A 25531-nucleotide genomic window follows, 5' to 3' on the forward strand; every position below is an offset into this window, starting at 1 on the left:
TGCCGCCTGGTTTTGCCGTCTCCACCCTCCACCAGAAAAGGCTTCTTCAATTGGAAACATAATAATAATCGGATAAGCTTCTTCAATCTTCCTAGCATGCCCAATCAATTCAATCATGTATCTGCAATATTCCATAGTTGGCTTGATAGTTAGACATTCAAGTTAAATGTTTGAACACTCATTGAACTTTACACAATGTTACGTTTCACTCATTGAACTTACATTTGCACCCCCATTACTCACTAAACTTTGTATAGTTGCACTCCATCACTCACCGCCCAAAATTCGTTAATAGCTCTTGCCTACGTGTCAAACGGAATACACACATGGCTCGTTAAATGTTTCCAGCTCAGAATTAAATTCCAATCAGTAATTTGAAACTACCAAACACACCTTAGCCAAAAGAAATTGAAAGCATGAGACCTAATTCCTTTTGAAATCATGAATCTATATCCAAAAGAAAGAAATGTAACCCCACAAAATCCAAACGAAATTCCACTCCAATAACAGAGATTGTTGTGAACCCTTACCCCCAAAATCAAACAATATATAACAACTGAAGGTCTTACCTTGACCGCAAAAGGTTGGATTTGTGAAAAATCCACATGGAAGGACTGAATCCAGGTAAATTCCAAACCTTTTTCTTTAATATAGTATAGGTTTCATGATAGAGCAAGGGTGGGTTTTAAAGAATGGAAGTTAGATATAGCTTTGCTTGCCTATGTTAATCTGCTAAAGTTGGGCACTTTGGAATATAATGAAGGTTCTGTTATTCTGCAATTTTTACGAGTCTTTAACTCCCCATTTTTTCTTTTTTTTTCCTTTTTTATTGATATGGAGGATGACTCGGACTTCAGTGATTCCAACAATAATATATCGTCTGGTGAAGATGATTTGCTATTTGAAAAAAATGTGACAGAGGGAGTTGAATTAGGCTATGATGTGGGGGCCACGGAATGCAATGAAGATGGCCATGCAGTAACCATGCATGACGAAGACCATGAGTTTGATGATTTAGAATGTCCCTCCTCTGAAGAATTGTTGTCTGGTGTGTCATCTGACGATGAGGTCGACTATCGATTTTCAGAATTTACAGCTGATATGGATATACGGGATCCACGGTTTGAGGTGGGACAATTATTCAATTCTATTCAAGATTTCAGGAAGGTGCTTCGAACGTATGGTGCAATAAATGGATATAATGTGAAGTGTAAGGCGAACGATGAAAAAAGAGTTCAAGGCATCTGTAAACTAGGTTGCGAATGGAGAATATGGGCTTCTAAGATGAATAATTCAGATACGGTGCAAGTGAAGTCATATACGCCTTCACACACATGTAGTCAAGATCAGTACAATCGTCATTGCAACTATATATTCATAGTCCATCGGTATATTGAGCAATTTAAGGTGGATTCGGAGTTGAAAACAAAAAGTATGCAAGCAACCGTGAAGGAAGATTTGAAGGTAAATATTACGCGGAATGTCGCTTGGAAGGCTAGAAGATATGCAAAGCAATTGATAAATGGGACTATTGAAGAACAATTTACAGGATTGAGGTCGTATGCAGCAGAGGTCTTGAGGACCAATCCAGGATCCACAGTGATGATAGCACTAACAGGACAAGTGTTTCAACGTATATATGTCTGTTTTAGTGCTTGCAAATCGAGGTTTCAACAAGGGTGTAGGAAGATAATTGGAGTAGATGGGTGCCACCTTCGGGGTGTTTGGAGAGGTATAATGCTCACTGCAGTCAGCTTAGATGCAAATGATTGTATCTATCCAGTTGCTTATGCGGTTGTACAGAAAGAGAACACAGTTGCATGGAGATAGTTTTTGAAATATCTGGCTGAGCATATTCAAATGGAAAATGGGACTGATTGGACTATGATGAAAGATAGACAAAAGGGCTTAAGTAAGGTAATTGACAAGTTATTTCCCGAGGCTGAGCATAGGTTTTATGTCTGACACATGTACACGAACTTTTTCAATTTGGGATTCAAGGGAAAGACTTTGAAGGATTTACTTTGGCGAGCTGCTAAGTCAACTGCATTGGTTGACCACAGACAGTGGATACAACAGATTCTCCAACTCAGTGAAGGTGCCCATAAATGGTTAACAGAGAGGCCTGCGGCCAAATGGAGTAAATCTCATTTCAAAACACAGTTGAAAAGTGACATCTTGTTGAACAATTTGTGCAAAGTTTTCAACAAGATGTTGATTGATGATAGGAAGAAGTTAATCATAACGATGTCGACAGATTTACAATTAGCGTTCATGGTAAGGATCGAGAAACGCCAAAGAAAGATGATGAGATATGGAGGGCAATTGTGTTCGAGAATAAAAAAAAAATTGGTCAAGATAACTGAGATGGCCAATGAATGCACATTACATTTTTCAGGAAGGCCTAGGTGGCAAGTGGATTGCAAATATAGGACATATGTCATCGACTTGGAAGAGCAGAGTTGTGCTTGTAGAAGGTGGGAGTTGACAGGAATTCCATGTAGTCACGCTATTGCCGTTATACGGGAGACTAGAAATGAAATTGAGGATTTCGTGGACAACTACTACACCGCTGATACATATTTGAGATGCTATGATCACATTATGAATCCAATTAATGGGAGACGATTATGGCCTCGATTAGACACTCTTCCTATCTTTCCACTTTTATGGAATACCCCACAAAGGGGAAGAAAGCAAAATAAAAGGAGGAAACAAGCCGAGGAAGATGTTATCGAATGCTCCCATGGACGATCACATGTTAGGAAAAAAGGAATGGTGTCCATGACATGCTCAATCTATGGATTAAAGGGCCACAATAAAAGATATCACTCAAGGTTTGATGCACCTTTCAACGTAAGTAGTAATTAAAATGTTTAATGATGTTTACAATTCGAAAAACACTCAAGAAAATCACTTCCAATTGTAGGACTGGTATGAAGGACAGTTGGAGCCGGCTGATTCGAGAAGGCACGCGTTAGAGGACGTAATGGTTTACTTCTGTATGTCAAACTATGGTTTATTGACTGGTTTTGATGGTATTCTGTCATCAGGGAAAATTGGTGCCAGACCGAGGGTATGGAGCTGGTTTGAGCCAACCACATAAAGAGTTTCAAAGTTTTCAATTCATGCCCACACCTAGCATTGGGAACCAACATCAAACAATTTTTCAGGATGAAGTGCCAGCAGCTTCTATCCCATTTAGTGAAATTGGACCATCGTCTCACACATAAGAGATTATTGAGCAAATGAATTTTGAAGAACTGGATGAGCAAAACAATGTGTCTTCTAGATCAAGAGTAGCAAGAGCGAACGCTAGGAGACTTGCTAGGACTGCAACACATTGAAGCCTACATTTCTTAGAACTACTTTTGTGAGTCAGCCCAAACCTTAAAGTATAGGAAAGTTACTGATTTTTGGGCTATTTTTGAATTTTGATGTTGAAACTGACTGATAATGTAGCTTAACTGTGAGCATAGGTTTGGGAATTACTTTGATGCAAATTATTTTGTATATGCAGCCTGTTTTGTATATTAACTAACTCGCATATATGCTCAATTAATTGAAGATGGCTGTCTTTGGTGTTTGTCATTGATATAGGCATATAGCATGACTTTGTTATTGAATTTACAATTGATATTGTGGTTGACAGAAACCCAGAAACCTGGTCCAATGGGAAACCTTGTTATTGTTAGAAAAAATGAGTGAGTGGCTCATTTTTGGCACAATTTTCGGTGGGACCCGTTGGTCCAATTTGAAATATCAAAGTTGATATGTGTTCTCCTCCACGAAAACATTGAATTCATGTATTTATTTGTCAAAAATGAAACTCGGGTGAATGAGAAATTGGAGCTCAAAGTGGAAATCGGGTGTAATTTGTTTTAATTCTTACAATCTAGATAATATTCTATATCTTTGTGAGAAATAAAAATAGAAAAAAAATTTATCTGAATTTTTTTATTTTGTATACGAAATTGTGTTTGTGCAAAGTATGTGAAAACAAACACCAAACTCTATGTTATTGAAAGTGATTGTATGAAACAACTAGTTTGTGGAAATTCTGTGTTTAATTCTCTGCTAAATACGGTAAGTGTCAAATACGGTGAGTTGGACTGCCACATACGGTGAGTGGACTGGCATATACGGTAAGCTGACAAATACAGTGAGCTGCCTAGCATATACAGTGAGTTGCTATATACGGTGAGTTGAACTGCCAAATACGATAAGCAGCTACCAACTACGGTAAGCAACTGTCAAATACGGTAAGTGTGAATCCGGTGTCTAAATCACTAATACGGTATATGAGAACCCGATTCCACTACCAATTAAATTTACCAACAGTTATTTCCTATCAAATAGAAAAATACAAAATTGGAGATATAAATCTCTCGAGTCCAAAATCATAAATCATCATATTGAACAAGCCTAAAATGGTGGTGAAAAGTGCTTGAATTTGGTGAACAACACTGTGAATATATTTACAGAGCCTATAAAAGTTTCTGGAGAAGAAAAAACACACACACATATTTAATTAATGTAGCAAATCCACTCCCTTCTTTCATCTGCTTAAACTATGCAAAATTCACCACACCATCTCCCTTGTTGAAGCCCAACTAATGCCAAGACCGATTTTAGTCATCCCCATATTTTGACCGATTTCATAGCAGAAAAAATTTGGAAAAACAAATTTGTTTTACTGAAAGATGAAAAAAAAATTCATTTTGCTCAAAGTTGGAAAAATAAACAATTTTGATTTGGGGTTAGGGTTCACGCGATTTGGGAATCCAAGATTTGAAAGATGAAAATGGTTTTTGCTATAGATCTCGTTTTGCTGTGTATGGTTTTCATCTCTCATGCTTTCACATTAAAGTGGCATGTTGGGAAAAAGATGACAATTAATTAATTACTGACATGGAATTTAATTCTAGCTGGAAACATTTAACGAGCCATGTGCGTATTTCGTTTGACACATAGGCATGAGCTATTAACAGATTTTGGGCGGTAAGTGATGGANTTTGAGCCACGAATTCACACAAATGGAGGCAAACATGAATATAGGACAATGTTTGCCACGATTCTCCATAGGCCCACTTTCTAACTCCAATTTCTTATATTTAAATTATTGTTGAAAAATATTTTGGATTTTAATCGATAAGAAGCCAATGAGTTATACTTTTGATTGGTTCATTATGTTAAATAGGTGCATCCCCTTTGGCGAAATATAAATGACAATTATCGTAGTAGTTTAACATCATAATAAAGAAATTTTTTAGTCATTTCAATTTAGGGCACACTTCTTCAACAGCAGTACAAGGTATTATGAGGAAACAAGTTTCTGCTGTCGATTGCCCTATTTTGGTTTGTTACACTCATAAGATAATGTTGATACATATTGCTTGATGGATCTCATTTGTTATGGAAGAGATCTCGTGAATAAGGCATAAGCTTCATGATATTGTTTAAGGTCTTTTCAACAAGTTAATTATTTGCAAAAAAAATTTAAATTCTGATAATGCACCTGTAAGAGTCACTGAACCAATAGGTCTAACACAATAGTTGACTTTTTTACGAATTCAACTTTTATGAGAAGTTTTGCCTCAAGACATTTATTGAATCGCCTAACTCTGGATTTACCTAAAAGTGCTTTTGAAACACCAACTATGATAAAAATTGGTTCATTCAATTTTTCACAAATCCTATTATGTTATGTATTAGCATTGTGATGTTCCCTAGTATGTACAGATTGCTAGTAATTATGTACTCCTCTACCAACACTAAGGGTGGTTGTTTTCCCATTGTCAAGGTCTCTAAAGGTTGACTTGTTGGAGCTATTACTTGTGCTTTATAGAAATGGAGAGTTCTGAACTGGAGCTCAAAAGTCATGAAGCCAACTGTACTGACAGCGATGAAGAAGGAGCAGTAATTCCACGTTCCGTTGGGGAAGTGGTTGATGAGAATGAGGGCTCGAATGAAGTTCTTGTTGAGGGGCTAGAAAAGAAATTGTTGGAGCAAGTTGTCTACAGTGAGGAGGAGGCCTATATGTTGTACTGTGATTATGGTCAAGCAATGGGTTTTAGCGTCAGGAGGGGAAAGCAATATTATTTCATGGGTACAAAGAGGGTTCGGTCAAAATGTTATTGTTGCTCCAAGGAAGGCATCAAGGATGACAAAGTTGATGCCCTTACTTATAAAAAGCCTGAATCAAGGACAGGATGCAAAGCAATGATATGTTTCGCATGTGATGACAATGGGCAATGGAAAGTTACAAGATTTGTAAAGGAGCATAATCATGAAATGGCCCCGGCATATGCGAAGCCTTCGTTAAGATCTGGACAGGCAATCTTAACTGCTACCATTTATGGCAATGGTGGAGTGTTAGAATCATCAATGGTGAATGCTGTACACTAACTTGTAGTATATAGTTTTCTCTCGCAAATATATGTGGTGATATCTTCCATCATTCTAGGAAGGTTTTATATTAAATATGGGAAAAAGTACCAACAAAATTATATGAAATATAAATTATAATTTTTCATGTTGTATCATATTTTGTTAAGCTTATGCCAGAAGTACGTAAAGGGCCTCGTTGAATTTAATGCCTGTGTGTCAATTGACGCTTCTTGACTTGGTAAGAAGCAGCTAGAAAATTGGAAAACCATGCATTTGTTCTACTTTTTATTGATATTCAATTACTTTTTTCTGTTCATTATATCCATAAAGTTTTTTGGGAACATCTCTTCTTTGGATCAAATACATTCAAATTGGTGAGATCATGTCAGCAAGTCTTGACCACTGTAGTTTATATGAAGTTGCAGTTGCAACACTTACGTCATAACTTACCAATTTGTAGGATAGTTATCCATATCATATTAATAATATATGCTAAGTTGCCAGTTTTCTTACTCTAGTTAAAGTGTTTTACTCATCTCCGACCATCTCCTTGCCTGCTTTACTGCATAGGTACTATACTTCTATTGCTTGTATTTCAAAGTGAATTGGTTTCATGGTTCTTACTGTTGCTTTAATTTGAACCAAAAAGACGTGGTATCACAAAGTCTGTTCACAAGCTTCTTCTTGTGCTCCTCCCATCTAATAGCAGCATCGTGCTTTCAACATTTTCCTAAAAGTTTTGAAGATATTAGCAAAATCATTTGTATCTATGCATCTCATTAAAGAGTAATATATTCTTTTTTGGCTTGGAAACTGACCCCATTTTCCCTTCAGATCATTATTAGTTTTGAGAAAAGGTTTCAGTCTAGATTATGTTTTTGTTCAATGATACTTTTCCTGCATGTGCTTTTTGTTTGTCGAGCATGCTATCTTATTTGCATGCTCGCCAAGTTACGTCTTAGTTTGAGACTTTAGCAGCTAATTTTGTTTGTAAAAAGTAATGCACCTGGAGATGTTTGGGTTTCATACAAATACTCGAGTATAAAGTGATCTCGTTTTTCTGTGAATAAATCTGTTTTGTTTCATATGCTTTGTCATACGATTCATAGCACGTCTATATTTTTCACTGGGGTGAGGATGGGGTAGTAGATCTTATTGTTTTCATTTTTTTGATGAAATAATTTCTAACTGCTGTGAATTTTTTTTAGTTTTCGATGATATATTCAAGTAACTAGTTCAGTTTGATGTGGTTGCAAATCTTGCTAGTCCCAAGAGGTATGAATGGGGGAGGGTGCATTGAAATAATCCCAGTTCTCACCACACTGTGTCATGCATTTTATGATTTAAGGCTTGAATCTATATCTTACAATGGATCTGATATGTGTAGGTCATTTCTCTATATCATTGAACAATTGTGTAAATCTTTGGTGATGAAATAAGATGTCAAATGATAAACCAATACCCTTTTCTGCAACTTTTTTAAAGCTTAAATAGTATTTACTCGCATGATTGGCCTAGTAATTACGTTCAATTAATTTCATTCAGATCTAGCTTTTCTTTTTGTAAGAGTTGTGCATGTGCAATACGAAATTATTGAGCTGCGTTACATCTTTGAGACACAGATCTTTGTTATTTCTGATAGTCCTCATTTTTCTGTCTTTTTTTGTGTAGAATGAACGTGATAAAATCCGGGAGCTATCCTTACAGCTGTCAATTGCAAAAAATCAAGCTGCAACCTTTGAAAAGCAAGCTGCAACCTATAAAAGGCAACTGGATATGGTTTTTCAGCACATTGAGGAGCACAATCAGTCACTGTCAAAGAGAATCCAACACACTGTAAGAAATGTTAGCGATTTGGAATCTGAAGAGCGACGAAGTCAGAGATAATTTTAACTTACAATTGGGATCTCACGATCAGAACATTGTTAGTAGATAGCTTTTCGGAAGCTGTTTGGTGAAGTTAACATTGCTTCAGATACATGTTTTGACATATATGGATTTAGCGCTGAATGTCCAGTGTAGCTTTTCAATTCGTCGTTTTAGTTCTTTGTATAGATATGCACATTGTAGAAATAGCATGTGCACAATAACTCATTATATGCTGCTGGTGCAAACATTTTCTGGTGGTTTTTAGAGATCTCAAGAAATTGGAATAATAAAATTTGAAATGAACTCTTTTGCCTTGAAGCACTCGTTCTTCAGTTTCCTCTTGTGAATCACGTCTATTACTTTGCCACATTTGTGCGAGCTGCTTCTCCTTTGGTTGTTTTGTTCATCGGACTCATTTCTTGTATGCACATTTATTCCACAAATTTCAATTTTCTATAATGGTGAGGCACCCTTTTGAATAGATTTTTAGTGACATTCTTTGTGTTGAATATCGTGCTGCTNATACCAGGAGTTCTTCAGCAAACGCTGTGGAGTTTCTTATTGACTATTTGTTTTTATTTCTTTGGTTTCTATTTGAAAGTAGTGATGTAGAAATTCTGTTTGTAGAGTAATGTTTCATTAGTGAAAGGTACGTTACTGTCAGCTGTTATCTCTTTTGTTAATCTCTCCAGATTAGTGTCATGTATTTAATGATTTCTCTTAGTGGATGTGCAAAACACAGTGCATGGCCGCTGTGGAAGAATTAAAGAATCAGCACTTGGTAACTCAACTTTATGTGTAGCTGACAGAAACCAGGAACCGTATGAGGGTATGCTATTCGAATCAGAAGATGCTGCAAGAGCGTGTGATGACGAATATGGTGGACAGATAGGTTTTGCTGTATTTTATCATCCCGTAAGTCAGAGCGTGATGGTCACAAATTTCAATTTTCTATAATGGTGAGGCACCCTTTTGAATAGATTTTTAGTGACATTCTTTGTGTTGAATATCGTGCTGCTGTGGTTAAATTAAATTTGATAAATTGCACCCTCGAAGACGAGAAGTTCTAGTCGATAAGGGATAATATCCTTCGTAACGAACAATATCATATGAGCACAAGTGTGTAATCTTGACTATTGCTTGCATCGTTCAATGTGATAAAATTGATTTTGACTTTCTAATCAATATTACTTGACGAGTAAATAGAGGTGAAGGCAAATAGTTGTAATTTTACGAGCTTGAGATTGAACTAGACATGTCCACACTTGTAGCTTGTTTAACTTGGGTACAAGCATATCAAATTTAAAGCTTGATATTTTAAACACTATCACTTATATATTTTCTGATCTATTGTGTTGCATTTGTGCGAGCATTAGCATGTTGGGCGAATAAGGAATTTTCTTATAAACTTTGTGGTTAACAAATAGTGTGAACCAAATGCATATACTTATGAGTCTTACATGTTATAAATTAAATTAGTTAATTTGAATGGTTTATAAACTCGACAAACATGTTTATTTGCTTCAATAAAAAAAGAGACCTAATCAATTTTCTAAATATAAAGGACATTTTGATTATGTGTCATGTGGACTCAAGTAGAAACAACTTGCTAAACCTACAAAATTGAAAGGTGATTCCTATAGTAAATAAAAAAAAAAAACCCTCAAAAGTTGGGACCTTAACTGTAATTTTACCCACGTTCCTGCGCCAAAATGCATTGAAGTCCAACTATAAAAATGTTCCTCTTTCAAATCAAACCCAAAAATGCCTAATTTACGTATTTAGCTCCACTTGGATTGCAATTTCAATTTCAATTTCAATCTAAGTGAAAGGTAGAATTAAATAACTAATTTAATTTCACCATTCATTTAACTATCGGTTGCAATTACGCAGAAATTGGCCAAAGAGAAAGAATTGCAAAGTCTCACCTCACCAGTAAGTAATCAGAACTCCAGTCTGTATATGTATCCATTTGTGTTCTAAGTGTATACAAATAAGCAATTGGTCTATTCTTTCACCATTATTAAAAAAAAAAATGATTCTATCTTCGGGTAATATGCAATTACGCAGTGATAATCGGGGAAATATTTTTTTATGTAATTTCTAGTGATTTAGGTAATAATTGAGAATATAAACATTATTAAAGTTTTAGGTTTTTTTCTTAATTTACTTTTTTTACCGGGTTTTTTTCCTTATTAAAGTTCGATGTAGTGATGCCCTCTAAAGCAATTTTTGTTTCGAATGTGAAATCATATCTATGAAATGTTTTGAGCTCTCTGGATCATATTATAATTCTCCGTTGTGCAGTGCACCATTGCATTTGATTTTGTTAATATAACTTCTTGTGCTACTCTGTAGAAGTTATGTGAGTAAGGTGATGCATTTAGAATAAGATAGCATCTCTTTCTTTCTTCAAAAAATCTTTTTGTGCATGCACTCGTTCGTTTATCTTGAAATAGAGGATTGTGTCAAATTAATGGCTGACTTAGCAATTACAGATGATATATAGTTCTCAGAGTTAATGTGAATCTGGATAAGTTGATTATGAAACTGAAATATCCCTGATTTTCATCTTTTATACTTATATTTTAAATACTCCTTTTGTGATTAGTTTTCATTAATCATTTTCCTCACCTTTCCAAGTTTCTTGTGCTTTGAAAAAGTTTTGAATTGTGTACCGTATACCAGGAGTTCTTCAGCAAACGCTGTGGAGTTTCTTATTGACTATTTGTTTTTATTTCTTTGGTTTCTATTTGAAAGTAGTGATGTAGAAATTCTGTTTGTAGAGTAATGTTTCATTAGTGAAAGGTACGTTACTGTCAGCTGTTATCTCTTTTGTTAATCTCTCCAGATTAGTGTCATGTATTTAATGATTTCTCTTAGTGGATGTGCAAAACACAGTGCATGGCCGCTGTGGAAGAATTAAAGAATCAGCACTTGGTAACTCAACTTTATGTGTAGCTGACAGAAACCAGGAACCGTATGAGGGTATGCTATTCGAATCAGAAGATGCTGCAAGAGCGTGTGATGACGAATATGGTGGACAGATAGGTTTTGCTGTATTTTATCATCCCGTAAGTCAGAGCGTGATGGTTCAATTATATTGCATGGATTAGGATGTAGAGGGATTCCTGATAATCATAGGTCAGATACCATTCTCAATGAAAAGGGAGAAAAACGGTGGGAAGGTTGCACAGCAATGATTGTAGTTAAGAGAGAAAAGCCAGGGACGTGGATTGTTCAGAAATTTGTGAGGGACCATAATCATCCCTTGGTGGTTTCACTGTCCAAGAAACGTCCAACTTTTGTAAGCTTCACACCTTTTGTTAATTGTCGATTTTGTTCAACTATTTCCATAACTTTGTCCCCCTCTCCCTCCTCAACCACCAATATGTGTGTGTTTGTACCCCTTTTTAGTCCTTGAAGATTGCCATTTCGTTGACAGTCAACAATCATTTTTTAGTATAGCAAGTAATAACGGACACGTCTACATAAATATATTTACCTTTTCATTTTGTTTACATTTTCAAATTATCTCTTGTTCAATTTCTTGCAGAAACAGTATTAACAAATGTTGAATGGTAGGAAAATTGAAATAGGAGATAAGAATAAAATATTGAATCAAGATAAATAAGAAGTGCTAGGATAAAGAAAAGGATTTCAAGTTTTTATAATATGAATACCTTGACCAAATGTGTTTGTGTTGCTTGAGCATGCAAGTAAAGATGGAAGCAAGGCACTGATGACGATGTGAATCATTGTTACCACCAATATTCTTGCAATCTCCGTGTGCATGTTTGTATGTCTGTGGGATTTACAATATAATGGATGCATTAAATAGTTTCCTAAATAGAAGAAAAGGGAACATATTTAGAACTTGTTTGGGAAGTGTTTGTAGCCAGTTTAAATTATGAGTGGTGAATAAGTGCATAATACTTGTGGTTCCTTGAAAGTTGTAGTTAGAAAGTGGCTTTTGTGTTAATAAACAACTTATAAACATGAGCCAAACATAGGCTAAGTGCATGTTTGGCAAAGCTTTTTTTCTTTTTCTTTTTTAAGTTAGTCAAATATTCTTTTTATACACACATCATGTAAGAACCACTACTTACTACCTACTTATTATCCACACATTCGGTTTTAGAAAAATTTAAGCTTTGCCTAGCATGCACTCACACGGCTGAACGTAGCACCGTGGTTTGCTTGCTCTCTGATAAGCCTACCTGGCAGTGACTCAACTAGTGAGAGTTCTCAGTCTCAAAGTGAAGTTTATTCTCAATTTCAAGAGTTCATTGTGTAACAAAATGAACTGATGATTATTATTGGAAATTTTACACTTGTCGTGTACTTTTTGAAACTTAGCTAATCTGACTATGGGTCAACAAATTAGCCTATCTATATTCTTTTGAAAAATATAAATTATCCTCGCATTCGAATTTAACGAGATGCAATGCTTCCAAAATGGGTGTATGTGTGCTTGCATACAGATTTCATAGTGTTAATTTTCTTAGATCACATTTTGGACATTCTGAATCATGTCGAATTCTTAACTCGTCTATAGACATGATAAATTCATGTATCTTATGAGACTGGTATGATTGAATCTGAGTCGTAGAGGTGCTCAATAGTTTACAAGTGGTAGTTCATTACTACTTTCTCCGTCACCCCCCTCTCCCGCTGTTGGTGAGAGATGTACATAATTGAAATCAGAGAATTTAAACTGTACAAGTATTCTGTTGTTTCCGCACCGTCTGCTTTGAGTTAGAGAAAGAATGGCTGTTTTGACAATCATCAGAAACATTTAAATCTGGAGAGGTGTAACTTCCATAAGCCTATTTGCCAGGGGAACATTACAATGTAATTCGTAACCGAGGAGACTAAATATACGTTAAAGGCTTCTAGCATTTCTCTTCTCAGCTTGTACTCAAACTGTGGAAGCCTGTTTTCTACCATTATTGTATCTTCTTTCTTGATAAGATTATGGTTTTTGATTTGTATCCCTTTTTTAAATGGCTACAAGGGATTTCTTTTCTTTTCTTCCATTTCCTTTTAAGTGCTAGCTTTGGAGATGTATTTAGATTATATTAACTCTAGTTTTATTAACCCATCGCATATATTCTGATATAGAGAACTACTTGGACGTGTTGGGAGAATTGGGAGAAAGAAAACCAGATATGTCTAAGGCCGAACAAGAGAACAAGTAGAATTGCATTCACTTCCTTTCCTTTTTTAACTAGAATATTTCCTTTGAAAATCTTGTTTCCGTAAATATTTGATTATTTCCATTGCAACATATAATTATTTGAATCATGCTACTTGTACATTATGCTTTACAATTTACATCATCTTTAATATTATGCCACATATCAGCACATGATTGAATATTTTTTTAATTTAACGCACTTTCCTGCCGAAGACAATTTGAATTTGCATAAAATGTCAAACACAATGTACAAAATGGAATGTACAAAGAGCATTATTCTAATTATTTTAACACAGGTACACTCACGCGTAGTTTTTATTACCTCATTTGGATTTTCTTAACGGCTCATAGAACGCTAAAGGCAATGTGATTTGTTGACGCTTTTTCGTGGGCATGAAATTCCATGATTTATTAACTTGTTCACCATTTAATCAATCAAATTGTGCTATTATTTAGGATGAGAAAGATTCAAGAATCAACCTCAGAACTCTGGGTGAAGAAACGGTTAAGTGCAGCATATCAAGATCAGCTACTTACTCTCACGAAAGATGTCGAAAACCATAATGGCCATTTAACAGAGAAAGTTCAAGTTGTCCGTAACAATACTTGAAGCTAATAGGCATCAGCTTTTAGAACGTGTTCAACCACGCTCTTAGGTAGGCGAATATCATGTCTATCCAAATGAATTTATTGTACTCATTCAAAATCTTCAGTTTATGGGTAAAATATTTTTGAAAATTGCTATTTGTACAGCATTTGTTTGACAATTTTTTTCACAGCTGTCTCACAAAGGTGAGATTCACGATTATTTTAATCGTGGACTCCACCCACTTGCATGTGTGTGTGCTGTGAAAAAAGCTGTGAATAATTGATGTACCTACAGCATCTTTCAATATTTTTTGCCATCAAAAACTTTGCAACAGGTTCCACTTCTTCGATAAACTTAGTTTTTATATGTGCACATCAATCAGAATGGTGTCAAGTCAGCACCTCTGTCGATATCCATCAACAAAGGGTTTTGCTATTTGTGACACCCCAGTATATAACCCTCTCACGATAGTAGGCCCGCATCCAACAAAAAAATCACTGGCCTCCTATTGTGAGGTGCCTGTAGACCCAATGTGCGCATAAAAAATCCATCACCAAATTGGTATGAGTTATGACAGAGCGAAAAGTTACAAGGTTTACCCAATTAAATGATAATGGGAGAATGGGAGTTGTGCATCTATGCGCCACTCTCTATTGTTTCTTTGTGGATGTGAAAATATATTTCTGTGCACCGTTAGTGTTAGAAAAATATCTGCCGATTGGGTAAAAATCAAGATCTTATTGTAGAGATTTACGTGTAATTGCTTAATCTCATCTCTAATTCCAAGATAATGTACTTAGCAAACACATTATCTCTGGATATGGCCAAGGTCAATCTCTTAGGAACTGAACCTTTGTGGGATATTACCATATGATTTCGAGTAATGGAAATGCACCACTAAGGAGACTTCGGTGGAAGTGATAATGGATTGTGGAGAAAATGGATTTTATTTTCAATTTGTTGATTACACACACAAACACAGGATCTTCAATGCTCATCTCATCTTAAGCATCGGTGATATTTTAAGAAATAATAAAAATACGAAGAACATAATTCCTAAAAGAAATACTAACGAACAGATTTTCTAGCACCACCATGGTAGAGCATTTCTTGTGCCGACCCCAAATTCAGCGGAAAACTGTTTCTTAATTCTTTGCGTAAAAGACTTTCAGATTTTGAAGTATTTGTATCCATATTCAGGACTAGTCATCCCCTCTTCCCAATCTCCCATTCGGCGCCCGCCAAAAACTACCTGTTGAATGCCCAAATACCTGCCACAAATAGCAATCGAAGTTAAACATGGTATCTATGCTAATGTGCCACCATAGAATTTGCTTGAAATCAAAGGCTTACTCTGAGCTTAATACAGTCAAGCAATTGAGGAGAACGTCAATTGAAAAGAAATCAGCCGTTCCCAGGTCTACCCTATTATCATATCCATGGAAGTAAGATCCTAGTGAGGTCGGAGGATTCTAATTTGATATGTGATCATGAAAAGTACAATCAGAAAACTCATACCAAATCCTGCCCCAATTGTCCTGGAATTCAACATTACTTATATCATGGAACGACGAAGGCATCACCTTAAAACCCTTATCTGCGTCGTACAAAGGATTGTATTCCATCGATGAACTTGCCATCTGTGACAATGTAAAAGTTGAGTTACATGTTTCTGACAATTAGGAGCAACAATAATTGGCTCGATTCAATTTATTGGAAGTCTGACACTTGCACAACTTTTTAATAAATAAAAGGCAGAAAAACTCAAATCCATTTTAACTGTTAGAGAGGGAAGGCATTTATTTATTTAAATTTAGTCTTCAACTCACTCAACCACATGGTCAATTCATTTTACCAAAGGTCCCAATTTCTGTATAAATTGTGGTGGCAAAATTCAATTCCAGGTCTTATGCCTGCTCTCCATGTATATGATTCGAAACTCAAAATAATTAGATTATATATGTGAACAGAAGTCAGCTGTATATATTTTGTATTAATATCAATACTCTTGACACAATAATAAAAATATGGCTTATACTTATTGATTTGCCAATACAAAATAAAGTAAAATCCCACCTGGGAAAGGGCTTTCAAAGGACAGATCGGTTTAAAATCCTACATGAACAGTTATCTATGGAGGAGGAAACGAGCTGTATAAAGCTAATGATGGGTCTGCTTCACCTGATCATTTAGTCACTTGGCAATGTAATAAGAAGATTAAAAATGTAGGTCCAGTCTATTTTAGCATATAGAAAGTGAATATCCATACTACTAGTAGTCACGTACACGTTCTTGAGATCATGAAACTAAACTCTTCATTTTTGACCAATGCTCAAAGTTTTAGTCTAAAATTTAAGCGCAAAGTTCTTCGACAAAGAGGAAATTTAAAGCAAGCATGATATTGCCAAAAATGCAGAGAAACATGCTCAGAATATATATGTAGAACTTAAAGCACGACTCAAATCAGGACGATGATGAAAGGGGAGATACCAATAACATAGTAAAAGCAAACCTGTAGATTGGATGAATTGAATGCGCCTAAGCGACCCATCACGTACCATGACTGAATAACCTGTCACATAAGGAAACCATGTTTATCAAACAATTCAGTTAAAATAGCATCTTGTACCAAGGATAACCAGATACAAAAAATTAAGACTTTTTCCCCCTTTTTTTTCAGAAATTTAAATGGTCAATAAGATAGAAGTTGGTAGAATAGGAATAATGGAATAGAAACATACGTACACTGCCAAGAAGGTCTACATCTCTGTCCGACGGTGATCCATATAACTCAAACCATATGTAGGAATCTAAAGGATTAAAACTGGCCATCATATAAACTGAATAAGCATCAAGTGTCAAAAAATGATGGTTCAATGGAGTACGATAATATGCACCAATGATGGTTAGACTTTGTCACATAACTCAGGTCAACTTGTGTCTTGTCTTCCATAAGAATTTCCTTTTCAAGTCATAATCATAGAAAAAATATTAACTGAAAATTGATTAAATGATTTACTGACACCCATATAATTTAATGAGAACTTGATGAATGCCAAACAAACCCATGATATGACAATATAATTGTTCTCCTCTCTCCCTATAATTCAGAAATGATAAAAAGTAACAGCAATTGATGCCACATGACATGCTAGAAACCCAAAAGATTTAACCAGGTATTATGATTTAGTGATGGTGAAGGGCCAAAATTGGAATAGTAAATGATGCAGAATGAATAGGAATGAGATCAAACAGTAATTGGATAGCAGAATGAGTAATACAATAAGCAGTTGTGGACAGACATCCCTGCGTAAAACATGTGGATAGGTACAATTTTACTGCAATTCAAATGATTCAAATATCGATTTATCCAATGCTAAATATTTGTTTGCATAAAGCATAACAATTTTTTACCCCAACTGCACATCATCGTTCACTGACCAACCAGTCAACCAATACCCTATCCCAAGTCCAAAAGTTTCAAGTTGATTAAGAGAATGAAAATTATTTCAATTTGGATTATGACCATATTTTGGCAAAAAGCTCTATCAAAAGCACAATTATGATATCTCCTTGATAGCATTCCTATGAAAGTTCCAGACTTTAAGTCTCATGAGTAATCTGGTTGAAGAGGCACTCTTTATGATTTCTCCTTAACTTCCCCCTTCAACGGTGTGGAAGGCATTTTAATATCTTGGCAATCTACATGGAAGGTAACTACAGAAGAATGAAAAATGTTTTCTTCATTTTTCCAATTCGGCAAGTGATTGTTTGCTATAGCCTTCCAGAGGCATATCAAACCATTGAAGTAAAAGAGTGACGATTTAGTTTTTCAGCTGCAAACGCATATCCCATAAGAAGTTCCCTGACAATCAAACAAATGAGAGCTATGGACCAAAGTACTAAAGACTAATTAGACTACCCCATGAAACAGGTATAGTTCATCCATAATATAAGAATGAAGGAGAATTAAAAATCAGTGTATTTGTCCATCAATCTCTAACTTGACAGCCAGTTTATTAACTATAAGCAGAGAACAAAAACTCTAGGAGATGAAAGTCAAACACCAAGGATAAATATAAGAAAACACTATCTTGGGGATGCAGCTACAACCTCACTTGATCCACGATCACACAGATATCAGTTATGATTAACAAAAGTGGCAAAAGAATAATAGTGCGGAAAGGAGTTTTAGATAGTTCAGTGCTAATTTAGGCACCGAAATGAGACAGACAGATAGGGACAGTGAATGTGTGCTTGTCTAAATGTCTAAGTAAGAGATGCATTACTCTCTAAAGCTGACTTTGAAGGCAAGGACTGATCCTGCTTTGGACTTCTGAAAATTTTGCCCTTTCTGTCGAACTCTTTCTTCAACCTATCAACAATATAAAAAAAAGGTTACAGAATTTAAACACAAAAACAAAATTCATGAATAGAGAATTTTATGCTTCAAGAAATGATGAAATCGCTGGTTTCAAAGCAATAACAAAAGCTAGAGATCGATTCCTTTACAGCATATGCCCATGTACTCAAATAATTTCTTTACATGTCAGTCCAACCCTTTTCAGATTTACAATTGAACTATGAAACAGAAAGGAAAGACCATTGAAAATGCCTTGTGCTATTACAAGGGAGATTACATGCGCCCCAATCGAAGCTCACTAACAAATCTATACATGTTTGTTAACATTTTTTAAGGTATGACCATCAAAATACATAGTAGAGTCAACTGCTGAACTCAATGCATAATAAATCAAATGGGATCCTCCAATTCTGTCAAACAAAAAGTTTATACAATTTCTAACTCCGTTGATACATGTTGGTGATGGTTCACCTTTCTCTTAACCTTTGTTAATTCCAGTAACTATGGTGTATTTAAGCTGCACCATTACTCCCTAAAGTCAATCATTAGACAATAGATGGTAGTATCAGCATGGCTTATAATCTAGGCAATAATCAAATTATTAACGAACGGCATAGTGGATATGATTTTAGAGTATCTCTATGACGTCTGTTGCACAAACAATTCAAATAGGGTGGCGTCTCTGTGTGTCGATTTTTTTTCCTTTTTATTAAAATATTATATATTTTAACTCAAAGTTATTAGTAAATAACAAATATGTACTCATATTTAAAAAATTTAAACTAGAAAATTTAATAATAAGTATAAAACTAAATTTATACTATACAAATAAAGAATTTAATCAACATATCGATGACGTGTCGTATCAATACTTTTTAGAAAAAGTCATCTATCAACATATCCGACATGACACGTGTCGTGTTGGACACACATGTCCATATTAGTGCATCAAAGTCTACGATTGTATGTAGTGGACTTAATTGGACTCTTCAATTCTTAATATGCGGATTTTCTATTAGTTGGAAAAAAATATTTCATTCAATCTAATAATGCAGATACTGAGGGTCAGTAATCTAAGAAACATTATCTATCAACTAAGCATTTAGCAGTACAAAACAAAACCAACTCAAACTCATTAATACAGTTGGACAAAATTCGAACAAACTGTAACTTACCCTCTCTCTCATAAGTTCTGGGTTACCAACACTATCTCCCAGAACAGCTCGAAGCTCCAAATCATTTTTACAAGCATCTTCCAACACCCTGCACTTAACACAAGTAAAATACACACTTATTGCATTGCAAAATTGCAATCAAACAAAATTGTAATGAGAGGAGAAACAGAGAATGACTTTGCCCAAGCAGGATAGTTACGAAGATGGTCATATTCACGCTTCCTCTTCTCCTCTCGAACCCTCAATAACCGGCGTTCTCTGGCGGTGGTCCCTGACCCTTTGGCTGCCTTCCCATTCAGAATGCCACCACCACTACCATTACTTGTACTCACAGATGTATCATTACCTAGTTCAATATCCACATTGAAGTCCTTTGAATCCGATGCTGCTCTAGACACAATTATACGAGGCGAGAACTTGATATTAGTAATACAGATTCCACTATTTTGAGGCACTGCTAGAAACTGAGCTGTAAAGAGTGAACTTGGAGAGGCAATGGGCTTCCCAAAGGTAGAATTGGGGTATTTCCCATAAACAAAAGACATATCCATTTTGTTTCTCCTTTAATATAAACAATATCTGCACCAGTATATCACCCGTTAAGGAAAATAAAAAATAAAAAAAATAAGCTCTCAGAATTCAACCAACATTTAGGTTTCATTTTAGGCAAGTAATATGCAAATTTCATTGAATCTCTTGATAAAAATTACCAGCGCTTAACCTAAAACTGGGTTTATCTAGGACTGTAGAATTAGATAAAAAAGCAATGGGGATGTTTTCATGAATTTCCTAAAAAAATAAAAATAATAAAAACATTGTTGTACAATTATACCATGTAATTGAGCAAAGAAAAGTGGATTTCATTTCTTGTTTCTTCACACACACATAGAGTAGTTCTTACCACTTCCAAGTGGTCAAAATCAAATAGCGGTGGTGAATGCAAGTACGAAGTCGGAATTTGACGAAGAAAACTGTTAAGATATATACAAATAAGATTATCGGTACAAATAAAAGATATTTACACTTTGGGCATACGAATTTTATAACGTTAAATTATTTTTCAACAATATTTGATTACAAAGACCTCCCTAAGGTTTATGAGAATAACAAGGACACCCCTTCCTTATTCAAAATTTTCATAAACCTCCCTTCTTACTATAAATTTCGATTCTGTTGGCGGGTGTAATGTACTATCTGCTAACAGAAATTGTAAAAGTTTATTAAAAGTTGAGCTCTATATTACTCTTACAGGCCAGGTAAAATGTTAGCAACATTTGCTAGTAGGTATTCAGTTGATTAAATCGATGTCTATTGAATTCTCATTCGTCATTTGCACCATTAAATGTTTAACATAATATAGGGGTAGGAGATGATTTTAGACAGAATACGAAAGATATAGTAAATGACACCACCCTTATGGGAATGGTCTACATGGTTCATAACTACTACTTTTACTACAGTATGCTTATCTAGTCGATACTTAGATTAGACTCTACCAAATTTTTTGGTTCGCCCGTTTGCTAGGTCGTTTGTTTGTAACAAGAAGTTAGCTATAGTAGGTAGATGAGCACCCCTAGCGTGAAGCCGGTTCTTGTTTGCTTACAAAGTAAATAATCACTCTCTCTCATTTTCTTTGTTGAGAAGTCGGTCCGTTCTATGGATTTGATCAAGCAAGTTCGATAGCAAGCCAAGAAATTGGACAATTGAGGACACAGGAAACACAATCCTCCTTAAGTCACCATAATATTATCTACTTTTTAATATCCATTATACTTTTATATTAAATTCCTGGATATATAGTCTAATTCAATATACCAAACGTAGTCAGAGTATTGCGGTGTGTTGTCTAATGAAGTGATATGTCAAAATTTGAGTTATGGGATAGCCAAGGGGATAGTATATATGTCAACTTAGTTGTCTGAAGTGTGGTTCTTTTCAAGTCCATCTTTAAACTAGAAACACGCCATACGACTTACAGAACAAAACATAAAGTAAACAGAATCAGGAAATTATGAGTGTGTTGCTTTATTGTACATAAAGTAAATACAAGAATCTCCACTCAGCTTTAAGAACACGAGCAGCGTATATTTGCAGCTTTAAGTTCTGCTTTAAGAAAGAAAACATATCGATGCAAAGTAGAATTTGAGCATTCTCAAGGAAAGGCAACTGTCTGATGCTGAACTTAGGTGGGAGGTGGTGGACGAACTCGAGACTTGGAACAAAGCAGTTATACTGAGGCACCAATGTGCACATTGGTATATGGAGGTCTTTAGTTCAGATTGCAGGGACGGGAAAGAAATTTACTTTGGAGCCCAATCCTCAATGGACAATACGTAAGAGTACAATGCAGATCAAATCCCACATAGACCATATCAGTGTGGCGTCTAACAAGCCGAATCCAGTGAGCCATTGTCGGCGAACATGTTATAGATGATCTAGTTGCTTTGGACTTCAGTACATGTGACAAAGAACAGTACGGAGTGGAAAAAAGATTTATATAATCAACTAGAGAAATGGAGTAATGGTCAAAGACTAAAGCTATAATTTTCCGTATCATTTATGCCATGTTTAGTAAGCTAGGCTCGACCATCATTAAAATGGATTACGAAACTAGAAGTATGTTTATTTGGTCATGCATTATCCTAGATAATGATCTAGGATAACAGAAGGCAAAACAATGCAAGATATCATCCGAGAAAGTAAAGACGATTGTAAATGACTTTTCACCCAAAAAACTGACTCCTAGAGGATAATATTTCATAATAATCTTCGCAATTTCATAAACTAAAATTTACGAAAAGCATCTAGAATGTTAACCAAAAGCACAAGTCGAAGCTACGCTACACCCCACAAGATTCTGGACCTAATCCTAACCAGATAACAGCCAGTGAAATGCCGGCTCCAGATTGATGTAGGATGAATAAGAAAGAAAGAAGAAGGAACGGGGAGGAGAAACAGAGAGAAGGGAGAAGAGGAGAAGAAACCAGAGGAAGAGAGGGGAGGGAGAAAACGGCTGCAAGCCACCAAAAAATATTTCAATTCTAATTCATCATCAACTGTCTCAAATGAGAAACAAAAATATAAATAAATAGCAGAACACAAACCCTAAAGAGTAGGGCTTGGACCAAACCCACTAAACAAGCCCAATAACGAAAACATAAACAATAGTCCCAATAAAATATAGCTAATAGTCCAAATAGAAAATAAATAATAAATGGATGTCCGCATCAACTCTCCCGGGGTGGGAGAAAAACTCGACCCCGTCGAGTAGATGAAGCAGAATGTTGCACTGAATCTGATGCGAAAGGCTCCAAGTCATGCCACGGGGGACGATCTTTCTCGATGACCAAATACCGAAACTCCACAAATGATAACAAGGATAGTTATAGCTTATCCTCAAGGATATGATCCAACCAAGGAGGACGATCTTTCTTTGTAATCAAGTACCGACATTGGACTCCAAATAACAAGTACTCTTGCAACTCATCTCCAAAATCTTCACATGATTGCGCATAATGTGGAGCACAATAAGAACGTTGATCTACCCAACAATTAAAGAAGCACCAATTCTCTCCATCAATGGTTAACACAACCTGTTCATCTAAAATTACATCAATTTTATCTTTGTGTGCTGCGACAGGTGGTATTCGAATAGACATGGCAAAAGATTCGGTGTGGGAGTTCTCAGGTAGAGATAGAAAAGGATCAACAAAAGTGTTAAAATAGCCATTGTAAATATCGAAATCCTTAACAAATAAAATAGGTTGATGGTCATAATGTGATATAAGATCATTGACATAGACATTTTGACCAACATGCTTTGAAATTTTAAAAAGACCAGCATTACACGCTTGCAATATAACATAATCCCCAATATTAAATTCAAAGTATTGTTTATGCCAATCAACTTGAGGTTTATATAATGCTTTACTTGCTTCAAATTATTTATTGATCTCAATATGCAAGCCATGAAAATGTGATACAACTACCTCAACTGACATAGACATACAAGCATGTGGGTACATGGAAATAAGGTCTAGAGGTTTCAAAGATTTACAACCAAGAATAATTTCAAAGGGTTTTAGACCTAAAGACCAGTTCACAGGATCGTTATATGCAATTTGAACGGTTGGAGGGATCAAGTCCCAATTTCCAAGATTTTTCTGGACTAGAGACTGTAATAAATTGTCAGGATTTTTGTTAGTACTTTTGTTGTGACTATCAATTTGAGGTTGGTCAGTGGTGGATAATTTTGCCTTAGTGTTAACCACAGGCGACTGGATTTTCCGAGGGTGACTGGTGACATCATCAAGCTCTTTAACTTGGGTAAGGTATAACATATAACATGTGATCGAGAATTGTCGGAGATAAGGGGTATAGTATCCAAAGTCTCGAGAAGAGTCTGGATTCCACCTAAGGAAATGTCCTCACTATCATCCAAGTCATCAAAATTTTCAAATTTAGGTTCATAGACTAGATCTTCTAACGGCTCCTCTATTACATTCTTTCGTTCTTCCATGGCTAAGGTTCGATTAGGACATTTAGAAGAAATGTGACCAAAGTCTTTACAGTTGACGCACAACAAGTGAGAAGAAGACCTTGGAGTTTCAGAAATTCTACCCTGATTTTTCAAGATTAGAGAACCATTAGAAGGGGGAGGTCCTAGAAGGGACTTAATGGGAGGAGGTGGAGTCAATGAAGCCAAATGATGATTATAAAAAATTTTACTCTTATTTTTCAAAATTGGAGGAATATCAGACGGGGGAGGTCCTAGAAGGGACTTAACGGGAGGAATTGGAACCAATGACATCGAAGAATGATTGTCCATATGCTTTCTACATGGAAAAGAAGATCTTGGACTATCACGACCTTTACAATTATTTTTCCAAATAGGAGGAACATTAGACGGAGACGGTTTTATGATAGACTTATGATGAGGCGATGCTAATGAGATGGGTGAGCGACGATGACCACGCTTTTCATATGGAGTACTAATAATCAATTCATAATCTCGAGCTAAAGAGTAAGCGTGACAAGAGTAGTGACACCTCGAAGGAAAAGCTCACGCTTAAGATCATCTCTCAGACCTTGGCTAACCCTACTCAAAGTCGTGCTCCCATCCTCAATTAAATGACATTTGGTTCGAAATTCCTCAAATTGCGCGATATACTCAGTCACTAATTGATTTCCTTGTTTAAGGGTATTCCATTGAGTAAGAATTTCAAAATTATCTCGTTCTCGCTCACGAATCTGATCTCTATTCCCATCCCTATCCTTACGATTGGGTCGAAAGTATTTTTGATTACCTTGTCGACAATGTTGTCTATTATGGGACACCTTAGAATTATCAACATCAATCGAATGAGGGATGTGTTTAAAATTTTTCAAACTAGCAGATAGGACCTTACTCTCTTCAAGAGTAGTGGTCATTTGAGTTTGAATAGTCGCTATTTGTCGGGTGAGTGCATCGAATTGTGAGGGGTTCATGTTTAAGGTACTAGAGCTAGAAGTGACAAAATGACCAATATGTAACTACATGCACTGTAATAGCAACTTAATGACATGCAATAGAGAGATCAACGAACAAAAAGTGCAAGTAATGGAAAATGAAAATTTGAGCTAATTTTTTTTTAAATTTAAATTTTGGGACTAAAATTATATACAACAAGCTAGTACTGCTGGTATATGTAAAATAATAAAGCAATAGTCAAATACTAGTCAAAACCTAATCACGTAAAATAAGCAGGTTAAAGTGAGATTTAACGAGGTCAATGGATCCAATTACGTGAGTTTAAATAAAAATAGAGCAGCAGCAGCACAAAAATTTAATTAATGCAATTTCAAAATGAAACAGTAATATAAACCAACAATAAATAAAAGCAAGAACTTCCCTTTCATTCATCGAAGTAGTCAAGCCAGATCAACCAGAATAAAAGATGTACCTG

At 35.6% G+C, this 25531-nt stretch overlaps 4 protein-coding genes and 1 long non-coding RNA gene across 6 annotated transcripts; 4 read left to right on the forward strand and 1 right to left on the reverse strand.

The window, feature by feature from the left end:
* Nucleotides 1–834: 834 nt before the first annotated feature.
* Nucleotides 835–1830, forward strand: LOC111366681. Its single transcript, XM_022987386.1, has one exon. It carries the CDS (start codon nucleotides 835–837, stop codon nucleotides 1828–1830), a length of 996 nt encoding a protein of 331 aa, XP_022843154.1.
* A 138-nt stretch (nucleotides 1831–1968) lies between these two features.
* LOC111366682 lies at nucleotides 1969–3233 on the forward strand. Its single transcript, XM_022987388.1, has 2 exons — nucleotides 1969–2856; nucleotides 3054–3233. The coding sequence occupies exons 1-2, from the start codon at nucleotides 1969–1971 to the stop codon at nucleotides 3231–3233; spliced, it is 1068 nt and encodes a 355-aa protein (XP_022843156.1).
* Nucleotides 3234–5768: 2535 nt separating this feature from the next.
* On the forward strand, nucleotides 5769–8577 carry LOC111367343 (protein FAR1-RELATED SEQUENCE 12-like). Its single transcript, XM_022988157.1, has 2 exons — nucleotides 5769–6390; nucleotides 8062–8577. Exons 1-2 carry the CDS (start codon nucleotides 5851–5853, stop codon nucleotides 8275–8277), a joined length of 756 nt encoding a protein of 251 aa, XP_022843925.1. The 5' UTR covers nucleotides 5769–5850; the 3' UTR covers nucleotides 8278–8577.
* Nucleotides 8578–10073: 1496 nt separating this feature from the next.
* On the forward strand, nucleotides 10074–11775 carry LOC111367344. The gene is made up of 2 exons (XR_002697797.1): nucleotides 10074–10194; nucleotides 11111–11775. It is a non-coding gene; the product is annotated as an uncharacterized LOC111367344 (long non-coding RNA).
* A 3201-nt stretch (nucleotides 11776–14976) lies between these two features.
* LOC111367345 lies at nucleotides 14977–20606 on the reverse strand. Of its 2 annotated transcripts, none has more exons than XM_022988158.1 (9): nucleotides 20488–20606; nucleotides 19764–20165; nucleotides 19587–19674; nucleotides 18338–18423; nucleotides 16794–16872; nucleotides 16561–16620; nucleotides 15567–15688; nucleotides 15402–15473; nucleotides 14977–15319 (listed from the first exon to the last, which is right to left on the reverse strand). In XM_022988158.1, the coding sequence occupies exons 2-9, from the start codon at nucleotides 20135–20137 to the stop codon at nucleotides 15217–15219; spliced, it is 984 nt and encodes a 327-aa protein (XP_022843926.1). In that variant the 5' UTR covers nucleotides 20138–20165; nucleotides 20488–20606; the 3' UTR covers nucleotides 14977–15216. The 2 variants fall into 2 exon arrangements, with proteins under 2 accessions (XP_022843926.1, XP_022843928.1); XM_022988160.1 differs by having other exon boundaries at nucleotides 20419–20575.
* Between the last annotated feature and the right edge of the window lie 4925 nt (nucleotides 20607–25531).

Source organism: Olea europaea, chromosome 18 (genome assembly GCF_002742605.1).
Source record: "Olea europaea var. sylvestris chromosome 18, O_europaea_v1, whole genome shotgun sequence".
Classification (NCBI taxonomy): domain Eukaryota; kingdom Viridiplantae; phylum Streptophyta; class Magnoliopsida; order Lamiales; family Oleaceae; genus Olea; species Olea europaea.

Coding starts and splice junctions, on each gene's coding strand:
- LOC111367343 (XM_022988157.1), top strand. CDS start 5,851: ATGGAGAGTTCTGAACTGGAGCTCAAAAGTCATGAAGCCAACTGTACT. Junction 6,391..8,061: donor GAGTGTTAGAATCATCAATG/GTGAATGCTGTA, acceptor TTTTTTGTGTAG/AATGAACGTGATAAAATCCG.
- LOC111367345 (XM_022988158.1), bottom strand. CDS start 20,137: ATGGATATGTCTTTTGTTTATGGGAAATACCCCAATTCTACCTTTGGG. Junction 18,424..19,586: donor CAGAACTTATGAGAGAGAGG/GTAAGTTACAGT, acceptor TATTGTTGATAG/GTTGAAGAAAGAGTTCGACA. Junction 16,873..18,337: donor TTCAAAGTCAGCTTTAGAGA/GTAATGCATCTC, acceptor TATGATGGCCAG/TTTTAATCCTTTAGATTCCT.
- LOC111366681 (XM_022987386.1), top strand. CDS start 835: ATGGAGGATGACTCGGACTTCAGTGATTCCAACAATAATATATCGTCT.
- LOC111366682 (XM_022987388.1), top strand. CDS start 1,969: ATGTACACGAACTTTTTCAATTTGGGATTCAAGGGAAAGACTTTGAAG. Junction 2,857..3,053: donor GGTTTGATGCACCTTTCAAC/GTAAGTAGTAAT, acceptor TTCTGTCATCAG/GGAAAATTGGTGCCAGACCG.